General features: G+C 52.8%; 1 protein-coding gene across 15 annotated transcripts in view; it reads left to right on the top strand.

Moving 5' to 3' along the window:
- Positions 1 to 343: 343 nt before the first annotated feature.
- The window catches only part of CAMK2B (calcium/calmodulin dependent protein kinase II beta), a 95,636-nt gene continuing 79,749 nt past the window's right edge, over positions 344 to 16,230 (top strand). For 6 of the 15 annotated variants that reach the window (XM_059934243.1, XM_059934236.1, XM_059934247.1 and 3 more), the window contains exons 1-2: positions 346 to 491; positions 611 to 883. In XM_059934243.1, coding sequence (XP_059790226.1) covers positions 367 to 491; positions 611 to 883 — 398 coding nt within the window. In that variant the 5' untranslated portion in view covers positions 346 to 366. Of the gene's footprint in view, positions 492 to 610; positions 884 to 16,230 lie in introns of all 15 variants that reach the window. The other 9 variants (XM_059934250.1, XM_059934238.1, XM_059934245.1 and 6 more) reach the window with 6 other exon arrangements.

Genomic DNA, 16,230 nt, shown 5'->3' with positions numbered 1-16,230 from the left:
GTCCCCAGTGTGCAGGCCTGGTCTGGGAGGCCCCTGGGCAGCTCTGCCAGGGGGCTGCACTGTGCGGTGTGTGGAGTGGTGGAGACCCGGGCAGGAGGGGTCCTGTAGCCTCTCCTCCTGGGGGTGTGAGGAATGAGTCTGTGGAGGGAGGGCTCCCCCCTCCCCCATGTGCACCTGAGGCCCCTCCTGAGGTCCAGGTCAAGGCTGGCCTTCAGGGGAGAGAGGGGGCTGGGTTCACTGTGTGCAGTCTCGTGTGTGTGTGTGTGTGTGTGTGTGTGTGTGTGTGGCGTGCAGGGAGTCGCCAGAAGGCATCGGAGAAGCAGGCTCAGGGAGCCAGCGGTTCCCTGTGTGCTTGGCCCCAGGCGCATGGCCGCGGGTGCTGGTGCCAGCGCAGCATGTGCAGGGCCAGGGCGCGGGTGCGAATGCTGGGAGCAGGAGTGGGTGCGAGAGCGTGTGCAGGGCGCGGGCGCCGCTGTAGGTGCAGGACTCAGGTGCGTGTGCGGGTGCGAGTGCAGGGCGAGATTGCGGGCGCGGGGAGCGTGCAGGGGGCGGCGGGCGGGGCGGGCGCGGCGGCGGCGCTGACAGCGTCGCCCGCGCTCCCCGCGCGTAGGTGTGCGGCGCGCTCCTGGCGGGCACGGAGCGCGCAGATCTCGCGTGCGCTCGCCGCCCGGCGCAGCCCAGCCCGGCCCCCGCTCGGCGCCGCGAGCCGAGGTGTCGCCCGCGCCCGCTCCCGTGTCGCCGCCGTGCCCGCGAGCGGGAGCCGGAGTCGCCGCCGCCCGAGCGCAGCAGAGCGCACGCCAAGCCCGTCCGTCGCCGCCATGGCCACCACGGTGACTTGCACCCGCTTCACCGACGAGTACCAGCTCTACGAGGATATTGGCAAGTAAGAGCCGCGGCGCGTGCGGGCCGGGCCGGGGACCCCGGAGGGCGCCGCGCTCCGAGGGCCGGGACCCTGGAGACACAGATCCTCTGCGCCGCCGGCTCCGGGTGCACTGCGGCCCCGCGCGACCCCGGCTCCTCCCGGCTCCGAGCCCGGAGCGCACGGCCCCGCGCGGCCCCGACCCCCGGGCCCCCGGGGCCCAGCCGCCGGACCTCGGCGCGCGCGGCCCTGCCGGGCCCTGTCCAGCGCGACCGCCCGGCCGGAGGCCCCGGCTCGAGGCGCGGCGCTCGGCGCAGCGGGGGCGGCAGCAGGTGTCCCCGGAGCGCCCGGCAGACGTGACGCATTTGGCGGCCGGAGGTCGGAGAGGAGCGGCGCGCGGGGGCGGCCGCGGGGCCTGGAGCGCGGGGGAGGGGGCGGACCTAGCCGGGAGGGTCGTCCCCGGCGCGAGCCGTGCTGTCCCCACCCCCAACAAGCGGCTGGGCGCGGGGGCGGCAGGACTTGCTCTGCGCCTGCTTCTCCGCGTGGCTCCATCCGCGCGGGGGGTGCCAGCTGCGCTCCGTGCCGCGTGGGAACAGCCTCTGCTGTGGGTGCCCAGGGGAATCGGGGTTCTGGAGGATTTTCCCCCAGATCCTTCTGGAAAGAGGAGTCTGGAGAGCTGGGGGCTGAGGTCAGGGAGCTTGGATCAGGTCACTGGGGTGAAGATGAGGGCGTGAGGTGGGAGCCTGTTGGGCTTCAGGGTCATGGAGGCAGGTGGGGGCTGGATTCTGGAGAGTTGTTTGCGGGGAGGTGATGGGAGGGACTTTGAAAGCTCGTTTCAGGTAGGGCCTCACCGGGGAACAGGTGGCTCCTGGGCTTTGCTCGCCAGCAGGAGCCGTGTAGGGCCCTAGACCTGCCTCTGCCGCCGGGCTCTACCCCGAAGCGGGTCGGCGGCTCCTCTCTGGCCTGCGGGTCTCCACTCTGTGCATCAGGGTGGCTGCACCTGGCATCTCCACGTCCGGCTCCAGAACTCCTGAAGCCCTGGCTCCAGCCCAGCGCGGCCAGAGCCCCGTTCTCGTCCATCCTCCTCCAGCCCACCCCCGTGGAAGGGGCGCTGGCGAGGTTTCCTCTTACTCATCCAGCGGCAGATCTTTTTTTTCCTTTTATTAAGAAACGTCTGTGGTGATACCTTGTGTTGGCGAGGGATGCTGATCACTGATAATTGTGGGCGCGAGCTGGGAGGAGTGCGGGGGGGGGGGGGGGTGTGAATTCCCCAGTTCTCCCTGCACGTGGGGGACGATGCCAGTTAGGCCTGGGGGGGTGCTGAGGGAGTGGGGTGGAGTGGAGAAAGCCCATGGCAGGGTGCGGGCAAGGCTGGGCCCTGGGGACCCCAAAATTCCCTTCCCTCAGGTAGGGGCTGGTTGAGTGCCTGTCCCCAAGGCAGGGGGACCTGGAGAGCCGAGAAGGGGTCCAGCACACAAACTGTGTGCATCCCGGAGGCCCTGAGGAAGCTTCCGGGGTATGTCTGGGAGCAGGCCTGTGAGGACAGGCGACGGGCTGGTGGTCCTCAGGTGGGAGCAGGTGGTTGTCCTAGGCAGAGGGCAGCAGTGGGGGGAAGGTTACCCCGTTCTAGGGGACCTTCCTGTCGTTTCTCTGCTTGTGCCCAGGCCCTCCCACCAGGCGCCCTCTGGCCCTTTGGCAGAAATGCCTCTTCCTGTTCACCCCGTCTCCTCAACCTGAAGCTGGCTCTGCTGACCTCTCCTTCGCTTTTCTGTGACTCTCCCTGGGCCAGCGGCCCTGTAGGGTGGTCAGACCAACCTCGGGCCTCCGGTTCCAGCAGCAGCAGCGACTGGTTATTCTTGTCGCTGCCGTCCACACCCACACTGGGGGATGGAGGTCCTTGGGGCTGCCCTCGGGGAGGCCGGGAGGGGTGGCGGACCCTGCAGTGGAGGCCAGGCTCCTCTCCAGTCGGCAGGAACGTGAGCAGCCGCGGGAAGGGAGCTGGGGGCCTGGAGGGGGAGTGGGTGAGGAAGCCTAGCTGTCGGGGGGCCCAGGGGCCTGGGAGAGGAGGGGAAGACACCCCACCAGCTGGGCCAGCCCAGCACCCCTTGGCGGGGCCCCCAGGCACCAGGCCCAGTGTGGGATGCCCAGGGGCCTGTCACAGCCCTGCTGGGGCGTCCCGGGGCGGGGGAGGAGGCTGGGCCAGTGCAGGGTGAGCTGCAGCGGGGCAGGTGGTCAGGAGGGAGGGTTAGGCACTCAGGCCAGCGTCTCCGCCCGGGGCTGAGGTCTGCAGTGGCCATGTCGGTGGTTGTTGACAGTGCCTGGCCGGCCTGAGGCACAGTTGGTGTTGCTTCCCGGCCCAGGTGGATGCGTCCAAGTTTATTTAAAGCTGCAGCCCCTGGCACCAGTCAGGCAACACTAAACTCCCTGCCCGGGAAGGGCCGGGCCACAGGCCCACAGCTGCTCTCATGACGCGGTCACCGGCCTGTCCCTTCCCTGCCCTGTCCCCTTCTCCACCTGTCCCACCCTCGCCACTGCTGCCTCTGTGTGGGATCGTTCCCTGGGGACCTGGGCATCGGGTCCGAGGGCCAGGAGGAGCTCTTTTCTGGGGCTCTGCCCTTCCTTGCCCGGCCAGGGCAGGGCTCCCCGACACCAGCCTGGAGGCCTAAGTCCTGGGTCAAGAGTCACCTTGAGCCCCAGACAGTCACAGGTCAGGGCGGTGAAGCCCTCGGCCCAACACGGACGGGCTAGCAACATGGTTTAAAATGTTTCCATATTGGATAGATTTTTTTAAATGGAAAAAAACTTCCAGGAGTAGTAAAACAAACACTTGTGTCTCTTCTACCCGGACTTGGAAACTGTTCCTCTTTTGTCATTTTGGCTTTAAGTCCTTTATTTTAAATTGTAAGAAATAAAGTGTTACAAAGAAATGTTAAGGAACCATTGTCCTCCAAACCGACTGTCATGCATTTGGAATTTATCCTGCCAGACTCTTTTTGCTTCATTTACGCACAGATAGAAGGATCGCCAACTAATACATAGGATTCTTTGGTGTGTTTTCTTTAAACTTTACATAAAAATTTGGGAACTTGCTTTTTCACCTAGCTTAGTCTTCTGGGCATCTGTGCATGGGGACACATTCTGACCTTTCGCTGCTGCTGGTGTGTAGTGACCGTAGTATCTGTAGTACGTTGTGCTCCCTTCCTCATGGCAGTCTCGGTGTTTCCAGCGTTTCTCTCTTCCACTCCTGCAGCGGGTTTGCTGGCGCGCAGGTGTGAGGGTTTCTCTAGGGTTTGTCCCTCCTGCTGGGGGTGCCAGCGGGGGTCCGGGTATTCTCTGCGGCTCCCCTGGGCCCACTCCCTCCGGCCCCCTCCCCGGGCTCGGTGCCAGCCTGATTTGTCTGGCTGTTTGTTGGGTAAGAAGCAGTCTTGCATTTTGTGTTCAGGCTCCCAAAGCTTCCACTTTGGGGAGTCATCCCCTTTAAAATATGAGTGGTTCCCCCCGGGGAGAAAGCAGCTCCCACACGGCTTTGGATATAATTCAGGGGTTCACGGACCTCCCTCCCCTTGGCGGAAGGTTGTAACAACCTCTGAGGGGCGCATCACTTCGAACATTTGATTTTATTTGATTCGAGTTGCCGGGGAATCCCCCCTCCCCTCTCCCCCCATTTTATAGGTATAGAACTGCAGCTCAGGAAGGGTGGGCAACTTGCCCTGGCAGCCGGGAAGGCCCCCACCTCCAGCCCAGGGCACCCCTGTCCCTCCCAGCTTCCCCCGAACCTCAGCTAGGCCCCGAGCTGACCTTGGCATGTCCTTGGCTCCATCCAGCGTGCCCCAGTCGGGGGAGAGCAGGTCCTGTCCCGGAGGGTGACCCCTCGCCAGGAGGATCGCCATCGGCCTTCCGTGCTTTCTCGGCGTCCTCTCAACTAGCGAGCGGCCTGCTAAGTAGTTAATAGATAAACTCAGGAAATTCAGAGCAAATCGACTGTGAGCCTCCTGAGCTCCGAAGCCTGGTTGCCAGGGAAGACAGGACTCAGGTGGGGGAGGAATCGCTGTGTTTGCTTTCTCCGCCCTCAGGCACATTGGGTGCTTCCTGCCCCAGGGCCTTTGCCAGTGCTGTTCCCTCCTCCTCTGATGGCCACACAGGTCATCCCCCTGGCTGCTCAGCGAGGTCCCCCTGCCCCCTTCCCGCCTCCTGCCCCACTCAACCTCTCCCCACTTCTGTCTTCCCCTGTCACTTTGGCACCATCTGACACCAAGGTGGGGGGCAGGTCCTGCCCACAGTGGGGTCTCCTGCACGTGTGAGGAAGGGGTGAGTGAACCCGGTGGTCTCTGTCTGCTAGGCTGGCCCCCAGCGCTGGAGTCTGGATGCCTAATGTAGGGTATTTAGAGAAGAAGTCGCACATGTTGAGGCTGCTGTGAGATGCACATGAAGGTGAGGCTAGTTTAGTTACTATTGAACGGTATTTTTATACCATAACCTACTTTGCTGAGAGCTAAGAATATATCTTGTGCTTGCGACTTGCACTCTTTCTCTGCTGGTAACAGTTAAATGGTGCTTATTACATTAAGGTGCTTGATCTGTGAAATAGGTACCGTGATCACTCCCAGTTTGCAGAAGAGGTGCCTGAAGCTCAGAGAAGCTCCACACGGGGCCAGGGTTTGAATCCAGGCAGTTGACTCTGGAATCCACCTTCTGCTTCTCTCAGAAGCTCATGACCCTACTCCATTCTGTGTTTTTAAAATGCTGTTATTCCACTGGCTGACTCATGGCCCGCTTGTGGTCTCCTCTGACCCTGGGCTCCTCAGGGCCTCACCTGTCCTTAGCAGGCTGCTCACCAAGCCTCCTTTGTGCTTTTCCAGCACCAGCACAAAGGCACTACCCTATGGTTCCTTTTTGTAAAAACGTCATTTCCTTTGGTCATCCCTCTGTGACAACCAACACTGTTCCCATTTGAGGCCGGCAAGGCTTGAAATTTTATTTTATTGATTAAACAGACAACAAGGATAGTATCTTATAAAGAAAAACCAATACATAAGTATGTGCAGTAAATGTGACTTCCACCCTCAAGTTTCCTCATCCCCCAGAAGAACCTGGACTGTCTATTTTTTTTTTTTAATTTATTTATTTATGGCTGTGTTGGGTCTTCATTTCTGTGCGAGGGCTTTCTCTAGTTGTGGCAAGTGGGGGCCACTCTTCATTGCGGTGCGCGGGCCTCTCACTGTCGCGGCCTCTCTTGTTGTGGAGCACAGGCTCCAGACGCGCAGGCTCAGCAATTGTGGCTCGTGGGCCTTGTCGCTCCGCGGCATGTGGGATCTTCCCAGACCAGGGCTGGAACCCGTGTCCCCTGCATTGGCAGGCAGATTCTCAACCACTGCGCCACAAGGGAAGCCCCCTGGACTGTCAATTTTAATGTCAGTATAAGGATATATGTGTGTGTATATAGACGCAGGTATGTATACTCACACTTATACACGTCACATGTATGGTTTTAAAAACACGGATGCAGTCGCCATATTTGTGATTCTGCAGTTCGTTTGCCTCTAACACTTTTTCATGATGATCCCTCCATGTCAGAGGGACTTTTCTTACAGCTAAGGGCCTGCCAGTTCTCTTAGAAGCAGAGATGGGTGTATAGGTGGTGCCATATTTTTAAAACCAAACACGGGGCCCCATGACAAGCACGACAGAGGGAAGAGAGGATGCTGTGTTTGAAATTGGGGCTCCCAGGGTTATCAGGAACGCATGATCGTAGTGGATGAAGGAACACTTTTGTTCTTGGTGGGGCACAGGGGTCTTGTTCAAAAAGAAGCCAAGACCGTATTCCCCTCCTTTTTTTTTTTTAATTTAGGGGATCCCCCAAGAGCCTAGGGGAGAGAGATGCCATGTCGGATTTTCTTTCTTCTACTTAAAACGAAATTCTAGCAGAGCTGGTTCCCTTAGAGAGCCCATACTGAGCTGCCTGGAATTTACCAAGTGCTTTAATAAGAAAGACCAAGGGGGGAAAAAAAAAAGGGAAAAAAAAGAAAAAGAAAGACCAAGGGGAGGTGACATGAACGGCGTCTGCTCCTTGGAAACATCTTGTCCCTCCCACTGCTCTCTGTGGCCACCTGGTCCACAGCAAGAGACGTGGCCTTTCTGGAGATGTCAAATATATTTTCGAAATGTTTAATTCCCTCTCTCTCCCTCCCCTCAAAATGGAATCTGATTTGGTTATTTTTAAAGCATCTTTCACAGCTGCAAGTCACTTTGTTAGTGTAGAAACGTAAAAATGCATTATGTATAACTTGGTTTTCCAAAAATTATCATACTGGCATGTTACATAGAAATGTATATTTTATTCATATAAGGATCTGAATCTATTTAAAATCTATTTAAAATGAAGACATCCTAGTGGTGCTCCTAGGTGCCTAACTTTCTGGTGGCCTTTGTCTCCTAGGTTAGAGGGTCACCAGCTCGTTCAGTGGCCGCAACTCCTGGTGGACATAGTTCTTTTAGCATTGACATAATGATCCTAAAATAACTGAAGTTATGATTCTTTGTTAAGCCAGATACAAGCATTTGTTGGATTCTGGAACAGATTGGCAATAGCCGGGCATAGATTTAAGAACATTTTTTTGGAGGACGCATAACCCACGCTGTTCTACGGGCCTAATTTGAGAACTACCACCTTTCCCCGCTTTATGAGCAGCCAGTGGGCACTGGGGGGAAGAGATGCTGTGACCGTTACCACGAAACGGGAAGCGTGTCCTGTCCTCGGATGTAACGCCCGCCATGGCGTCGGGCACATCCAAGTCGGTGCCCATTTTCAGCGAGGAGCCGAGGGGCAGCCCCTGCCTTCCTGTCACTCAGCCCACGCTGAATTCCAGGGCTTAGAAGCATGCCCAGTGCACAGTAGGCACCCAACAGAGTGGCTTCGTGTCACCCTCTAAAAGATGGGAGCCTTGTAGGTGGCTGGGGGCAGAAGGTGCTGGTGGTCTCGGAGGTCGTCAGATGCGCGGCCTGAGTGGCCATCTGTCTTGTCACCTGACGAAGGGTGGCATGACTTAGGTGCTGGCCACGGAGCTTGATGCCAAGGGGTCTGCAGCGTTCTGCCCGTCTCTTAATAAAGTTCTTCACGTGGCTTTTGTTCTTGTACATTGAGGTGCAGCCTGATTTTCAAAGCCGTTGTTTCGATCCAGGCCGTCTGTTAAGGGCTTTCTGGGTGAAGAAGTCCGGTCTAGTTAGGAGCTGCACCTGCTGAAGAAGGCGATCAGGGCGGTGGGTCCCAGCCCCCGGCTGCACCTGGCAGGCCCCACCTCAGACCAGCTGTATCAGACACGAGGAGGACGGTGGTGATCCAGTGGGCAGCGCAGACACAGATCCTGCAGGAGCCTCTGCACCCCAGGCCAGGCCCCCATGCCTGCCTGCTCCGTCTCTGGGCTCTGTGAGAGCCTCACCTGACCACGCGTTTGGAATTTGCCTTCCTTTTTCTGAACACTCAACGAAATTTCCCCCTGACCCTATCCAAGTCACCTGGAGCAGGCCTGTCCAGAAGAAACAAAACTTAAGCCACAAAGGTCAGGCACAAGTGCAATTCAAACTTTTCTAGTACTTACAAAAAACTAAACAAAGAAACGGGTGAAAAGAACTTTAATAGTATATGTATTTAAGTCAGTTTATCCAAAATATTATTTCAACATGTAATCAATACAAAAATTATTGTTCAGCTACTTTATATTTTAAAAAGTGTTATGTTTTTGAAATCTGTTGTGTGTTTTACACATATGGCACATCTCAGTGTGGACCAGCCACGTTTCAAGTTCTTAGGGCTGCGTGTAGGCAGTGGTTACTGTATTGGACAGCGCACAACTAGAGTTTCAAGGTCATTTCTATCATTATTATTACTATTTGCAACTTTTCTGGTTTCTTTTGCTCTTCGCACATTCAGCAAGTCTGCCTGCACACTGATCATTTGCCAGGCATTTTCTGGGTGCTTAGGAAACAGTTAGTGAACAAAACCGAGGGTGCCTGCCCTCATGGAGCTTATACTGGTGGCAGAGGCAGGTAATAAACATTAAACAAGTTATATGATCAGGTTCTTAGGTGATTAATACTTCTGCTCTGGGAATAATTAAGGAAACTCAGGAGTGCCAGTTAGGAAGGTTGTAGTTATAAAAAAGGTGGTAGGCCAAGGAAGAGGAGAGAAGCCTCAAATTGCTAAAATCAGGAATGAAAGAGGGGACATTACAACTAATCTTATAGAAATAAAAGACGATAAGGGAATTCTATGAACAATTGTGTGCCAAGTTAGAGATAACCTAGATGAAACAGACCAATTCTTAGAAAGACACAAACGACTGAAATTGACTCAAGAAGAAATAGAAAATCTGAATAGACTTATAACAACTAAAGAGATTAATTAATAAATTAAAAGTTTTAAAATGTCCTACAAAGAAAAGTCCCTCAGGCCCAGATAACTTCACTGGTAAAGTCTATCAAACATTTAAAGAAGAATTAATACCATTCCTTCAAAAACTTTTCCAAAAAATAGAAGAGGAGGGAATTCTTCCCAACTCATTCTGTGAAGCCAAGAACTACCCTGATACCAAAACCAGACAAGGACATCTTAAGAAAACTACAGACCAATATTCCTTATGAATATAGATGCAACATCCTCAACAAAATGCTAGCAAAACAAAACTAGCAGCATATAAAAAGGGTTCATTAGGAGCGCGTAAGATTTATCCCAGGAATAAAAAGTTGTTTCAAGACACAAAATTCAATCAACGTGATATGCCATATTAACAGAATAAACAAAGAAACTATATGATCATTTCAATAGATGCAGACAAAGCATTTGACAAAATCTAATACTCTTTGCTGCTAGAAACACTCAACAGACTAGGATTAGAAAGGAACTTCCTCAATTTGATAAAGTGCCTCTATGAAAACCCCACAGCTAACATATTTAATGGTGAAAAACTGAATGCTTTCTCCCTAAGACCAGGAACAATCAAGTATGTCAGCTCTCTCCACTTCTATTCAATATTGTACAGGAGGTTCTAGCCAGGACACTTAGGCAAAAAAAAAGAAATAAAAGGCACCCAGATAAGAGAGGAATAGGTAAAACTACCTCTATTTACAGATATCATGATCTTGTATAGAGAATATCCCAAGGAATCCCTGAAAAAGCTACTAGAACTAAAAAATGAATTTAGCAAAATTGCAAGATACAGATCAAGATACAGAAATCCATTATATTTCATTATACTAGCAATGTTCAATCCCAAAATAAAGTTAGGAAAAGCAATTTCGTACAATAGTCTAAAAGAATAAAATACATAGTAAGAAATTAAAAGGTAATACAAGAGCTGAATGTTGAAAACTACAAACTACTGTTGAAAAAAATTAAAGAAGATCTAGATAAATGGAAAGACATTTTATGTTCATGGATCTGAAGACTTAATATTGTTAAAATGGCAGTACACTCCAAGTTGATCTACAAGTTCAGTGTAATACCTATCAAAATTTCAGCTGCCTTTATTTATTTATTTATTTATTTATTTAGGCTGCACTGGGTCTTAGTTGTGGCATGCGGGATCTTTTAGTTGCAGCATGTGGACTTCTTAGTTGCCACATGTGGGCATCTAGTTCCTTGACCAGGGATCGAACCCGGGCCCCCTGCATTGGGAGTGTGGAGTCTTACGACCTGGACTACTAGGGAAGTCCCTCAGCTGCCTTTAAAAAAAATAAATAAAAATAAAATTCATATGGAACTGCAAGGGACCCAGAAGAGCCAGATGATCTTGAAAAAGAACAAAGTTGGAGGACTCACACTTCCCAATTTCAAAACTAACTATACAGCTACAGCAGTCAAGACAGAGTGGGTATTGTCTGGTATAAAGGTGGACATAGTGTGGCAAGAGGAGAAACACATAGATCAGTGGAATAGGATTGAGAGTCTAGAATAAACCCATACATCAATAGTCTGTGTTGATTTTTTGAAAAGGATGGCAAGACAATTCAATGGGGAAAGAATAAGGGTCCGTCTGTTCAACCAATGGACAATTGCATATCCGCATGCAAAAGAATGAAGTTGGAACCCTACCTAACACCAGATACAGAAGTAGATGTACTAGTGGACAGTAAGCACACAAGATGCTCAACATCATTATCTCAAAATGGCTCATAGACCTAATTATAGGAGCTAAAACCATAAAATTCTTAGAAGAAAACTTAGGAAGCTGTCTTTGTGACCTTGGGTTTGGCAACGGTTTCTTAGGTACAACACCATAAAGCACAAGCAACAAAAGAAAAGTAAATAAATTGGACTTAATTAACATTAAAAAACTTTTGTGTTTTAATGGACACCATCAGGAAGGTGAAAAGACAACCCACGGAATGGGAGAAAATATTTGCAAAGCATATATCTGATAAGGCACTTATATTTAGAATATTTTAAGAACTCACTGCCTAACAGTAAAAAGACAAATGGCCCAATTCAAAAATGGGCAAAGGACCTGAATAGACATTTCTCCAATAAAGATATACTAATGGACGATAAGTACACGAAAAGATGCTCAACATCTTTGGAAAATGCAAATCAAAATCGCAATGACATCCCACCTCACTTCCACTAGAATGGGTAGAATCAAAAAGACAGAAAATGCCAAGGATCGGTGAGGATGTGGAGTTGGAACCCTCATGTACTGCTGGTGGGAATGTAAAATGGTGCAGCTGTTACGGAAAACAAGTTGACAGTTCCTCAAAATGTTCCCTTCCTAGGTATGTACCCAAGAGATATGAAAACAAATATCCAAAGAAGACATACAGATGGCCAATAGGCACATGAAAAGATGCTCAACATCGCTAATTATTAGAGAAATGCAAACCAAAACTACAATGAGGTATCACCTCACACCGGTCAGAATGGCCATCATCAAAAAGTCTATAAACAATAAATGCTGGAGGGGGTGTGGAGAAAAGGGAACCCTCCTACACTGTTGGTGGGAATGTAAATGGATACAGCCACTGTAGAGAACAGTATGGAGGTTCCTTAAAAAACTAAAAATAGAGCTACCAGATGATCCAGCAATCCCACTCCAGGGCATATACCCGGAAAAGATGAAAACTCTAATTTGAAAAGATACATGCACCCCAGTGTTCATAGCAGCATTTACAATAGCCAAGACATGGAAACAACCTAAATGTCCATCAACAGATGAATGGATAAAGAAGATGTGGCACATATATATACAATGGAATACTACTCAGCCATAAGAAAGAATGAAATAATGCCATTTGCAGCAACATGGATGGACCTAGAGATTGTCATACTGAGTGAAGTCAGTCAGACAGAGAAAGACAAATATCATATGATATTATGTATGTGGAATATGTGGAATCTTAAAAAATGATACAAATGAACTTATTTATAAAACAAAGAAAATTAACAGACACAGAAAACAAACTTATGGTTACCTAAGGAGAAAGGAGTGGGGGAGGGATAAGTTAGGAGTTTGGGATTGACAGATACACACTACTATATATAAGATAGGTAAACAACAAGGACCTACTGTATAGCACAGGGAACTATATTCAATATCTTGTGAAAAAAAAAAAAACCCATATATCCACACAGAAACTTGTTCATAACAGCATTATCCACAATAGCCAAAAGGTAGAAACAACCGAAATGTCCATCAACTGATGAACGGATAAAGAAAATGTGTTATATCCACACACTGGAGTATTATTCGTGCATAAAAAGAAATGGAGTACATTATGGCTTGTGGTGCCTGAGGGCAGGGTCCAAAGTGCCGAGGCCAAGCCGCAGTGAGCCATCCCCCATGTTCCTTAGCCCCAGCCTTCGCTCCGTCTCACACTGGGGCACCTGTCACTGTGCCCAGAAGCCGCTGAGAGCCGCCTGGGAGCCGGAGGCTGGAGACTGGCGTGGGACAGACAGCAGGGGGTGAGAGGCCGGGAGGGGACACCCGCACACCTCTCCTCTTACTCCCCCAAGTCCTGGTGTTTCATTTACCATGGTCTGGACTGGCTTTGGGTCCAGAGTGGTCTCAGAGTGGACACAAGGCCATGGCGGGACACAAGAGGCCACATCCCCACCCTGCCCCCGGCCCGGATCGTGCGCCTGGACACAGTTCCGGAAGGCACCATCCTCGCGCCCCTCTCCTGGCCCTGACTGGGGGAGGGGTTTGTGCCAGGATGGGTGCTGGAGGGTGAGGCCCCTCTGGGAGCAGGAGTGGTGGGTCCCAGCGGGTGTGGTGACGGGCGTGCGTGGCAGAAGGGGACAGGCTATCAGCGCGATTGGCAGTGACGGGAAGGGCTGGAGTGTGGGTGGAGACCAAACCCCGAACCTCGGGCTCCGTGATTCTGGGAAGTCTGGTCTCCTCCTTCCCGGGCCCGCACACCTCCGTCACCGCCTCGGCTGGGTGCTCGCCCTTCTTTCTCCCTTCCTCCCCGCACCTCTCCTTACCTCCTCTTCTCCTTAGGCCCCTTCCCCAGGCTCCCGTGTCTCCCACTCTTTCTGTCCCCTGGGGCACCCTCTGGGCTGGGCTGTGACCCCCGCTGGCCTCGTCCCCAGCTCCCTGGCCGAGGCAGATCCAGGAACCCGTGAGCCCCTAGGAGCAGGGCCTGGCCAGGAACCCAGCAGACAAGTGCCACACGGGGTGAGGGCCCTCCAGCCCCTTGTGAAGACTGGTGTCGGGGAGGACACCACCTCAATGCAAGCTTAATGCCTCAAGCTCGGGGTCCCACTTCTAGGGACCAGTAGGTGCCTTGGCTTCCGAGCTCTGCCCCTGGCGTTGCCCCACATGCCAGGGCTCCACTTGCTTCTGTCCTCAGTGACCCCCTCGGGACTGTCCCATCCAAGACTCCTGGGCCGGAGCCTGGGTGCTGAAGCCAGGGCTCCGGTGTCCCCGTCGTTCCAGCGTGGGCTGGGCCCTGGCGTCTCCTCATCTGTGCTCTTTCCTTCCTCGAGGGTCTGTGGCCCCTCAAGTCTGGGGGGCGGGGTGCCTCAGAGCAGCAGTGAGACTTCTGGGGCGCAGAGCGTGGTCCCTGAAAGGCGGTGCTTTTCACGATTCAGGCCTGAGAGTGGGCGCGTTCGTATCCCTCCATTTTTATTTTCTGATCCGTGAACAAATGCTCGTCTTGACGGCTTGCCTGCGGGGCAGGCTGCCGAGGATGGCCTGTCCTGGGGGAGTTTAACCTCTCTTTTCCACTTCAAGCTTAGACTTTTCTTTCCTTCTTCCTTCAGCTGTGCCCAGGCTCTTCCTGGTGTGGTGACCGACGGGCCTTCCCCCCATTTGGCTGGCGGGACCCCGTGGAGCAGAGGCTGGGGGGCTGGCTTGGTCCCTCCGTTCCCCTTCTCCTCTCCTTTCTCCCCTCACTTAAAGGATGCTTAGGGGTCTCTCCTGATGCTGTCTTGGGGACGCCTTCTCCTACCTCCCCATCCTCAGGCTCCTCCGCGCTGAAATGCAGGTGATTCCTCCCTCTGGATCGAGCTATCGTCTGAGCTCCGCTCCCCTCTGCTTTCCCACGACCTGTGTCCCTCCGCCCCAAGGGACGGTTGGCGCTGGCACTGGGTGGGGGGCCAGGGCTCGGCTTTGCTGGGGACTTCTGTGCTCTCACCTCTCAGGGTGCGTGGGGTCTTCAGCCTCGGTCCCCACTGGGGCGCAGTCTGCGTGGACCCCCCTGCACCCGCTGCACCCAAATCAGCCTGGGGCTCCTGGACGAGCGGACACTGAGGCCTGGGCTCTGTGCGGCAGAGGCAGCAAGGTGGGTCCTTCCCAGCAGGAGGGGACAGTCGAGAGTGTGCCGAGACGGGGAGGCTGGGTCGGTGCTGCACCCCCGGGCAGGGTCTAAGGAGGGTCACCTCTTAGCGCCTCAGTCTCCTCATCTGTGAAAGGGGTGTGTCATCATGAGGTTAGTCACGCACGCAGTGCAGGGAGCCGGCCACGTGGCTACCCTTCCCAGGGCAGGGCAGGGAGGGCAGAGCCCGTGCACGGCTGCCCTGCGTCCCACCCCAGGGCCTGGGGCTGGGAGGTGGGGGGAGGAGGGGCCAGGGTGACCATTAAGGAGGACACAGCTCAGAACCGAAGAGGGGGCCCTCCAGGACGCCCAGTGCAGTGTGGTTGGCACTGTGGTCCGGCCACTTTTCTGTGCCCAAACCAAGGAGGGCGGGGTGGGATGAGGAGGGCACCCATGGGTGAGGCAGTCGTCTCCTGTGGGTGGTCTCTGCCACGGCCTGACCCGCAGAGCGGTGACCCTGCCTGTGCCTGGGCCCTGACTGGGCCCATCACAGCTGCTCGTCCCTTTCAGCTCATGGCTTTCTGTCTGGGATTGTTATGCTTTTTTTTCTCTAAATTTTTCTTGTTTGTCAGCAGAGGTTAAGGTTTGATTTGTCATGTGGTTCCAAAGGCGCTCTTTTTAAAAACCTGATTTTAATTTTAATTTTTTAATTAATTAATTTATTTTGGCTGTGTTGGGTCTTCGTTTCTGTGCGAGGGCTTTCTCCAGCTGCGGCGAGCGGGGGCCACTCTTCATCACGGTGCGCAGGCCTCTTACTATTGCGGCCTCTCTTGTTGCGGAGCAAAGGCTCCAGACGGGCAGGCTCAGTAGTTGTGGCTCACGGGCCCAGTTGCTCCGCGGCATGTGGGATCTTCCCAGAGCAGGGCTCGAACCCGTGTCCCCTGCATTGGCAGGCGGATTCTCAACCACTGCACCACCAGGGAAGCCCAAAAACCTGATTTTAAAGTCAGCATGACAAGTTACCAATTTCTTCCATTTTTTTCTTAATGATTTCTTAGAGATACGGCTGCATATCCTACCAGGAGATTTTTTGTTTTTTGTGGTAAAATATATATAACATAAAACTTACCATCTTAACCATTTTAAAGTGTGCAGTTCAGTGGCATTAAGTACATTCACGTTGTTGTGTTATTATCACCACCATCCATCTCCAGAATGTTTTCATCCTGCAAAACTGAAACTCTGTCCCCATTAAACACTGACTCCCCATCCCCTCCCCCCAGCCCCTGGCACCTACCATCCTACCTTCTGTCTCTGAAGTTGGCTACTCTGAGTACCTCATGCAAGTGGAAGCATACAGCGGTTGTCCCTTTGTGTCCGGCTTATTTCACTGAGCATAATGTCCTGAAGTTTTATCCATATTGTAGCATGTGTCAGAATTTCCTTCTTTTTTAAGACTGAATAATATTTCATTGTGTGGGTGGACCACATTTTGCTTATCCCATTCACCTGTCAATGGACTTTGGCTCTTGTGGTTATTTTCTTTATTTTTAAATTTTATTTATTGTTTTGTTAAAGACTTTTTTGATGTCGACGATTTTTAAAGTCTTTATTGAATTTGTTAC

This window comes from Balaenoptera ricei, chromosome 9 (genome assembly GCF_028023285.1).
Source record: "Balaenoptera ricei isolate mBalRic1 chromosome 9, mBalRic1.hap2, whole genome shotgun sequence".
Classification (NCBI taxonomy): domain Eukaryota; kingdom Metazoa; phylum Chordata; class Mammalia; order Artiodactyla; family Balaenopteridae; genus Balaenoptera; species Balaenoptera ricei.
The sequence above is the reverse complement of the archived record's forward strand: the minus strand, read 5'-3'. Positions and strand labels throughout refer to the sequence as shown.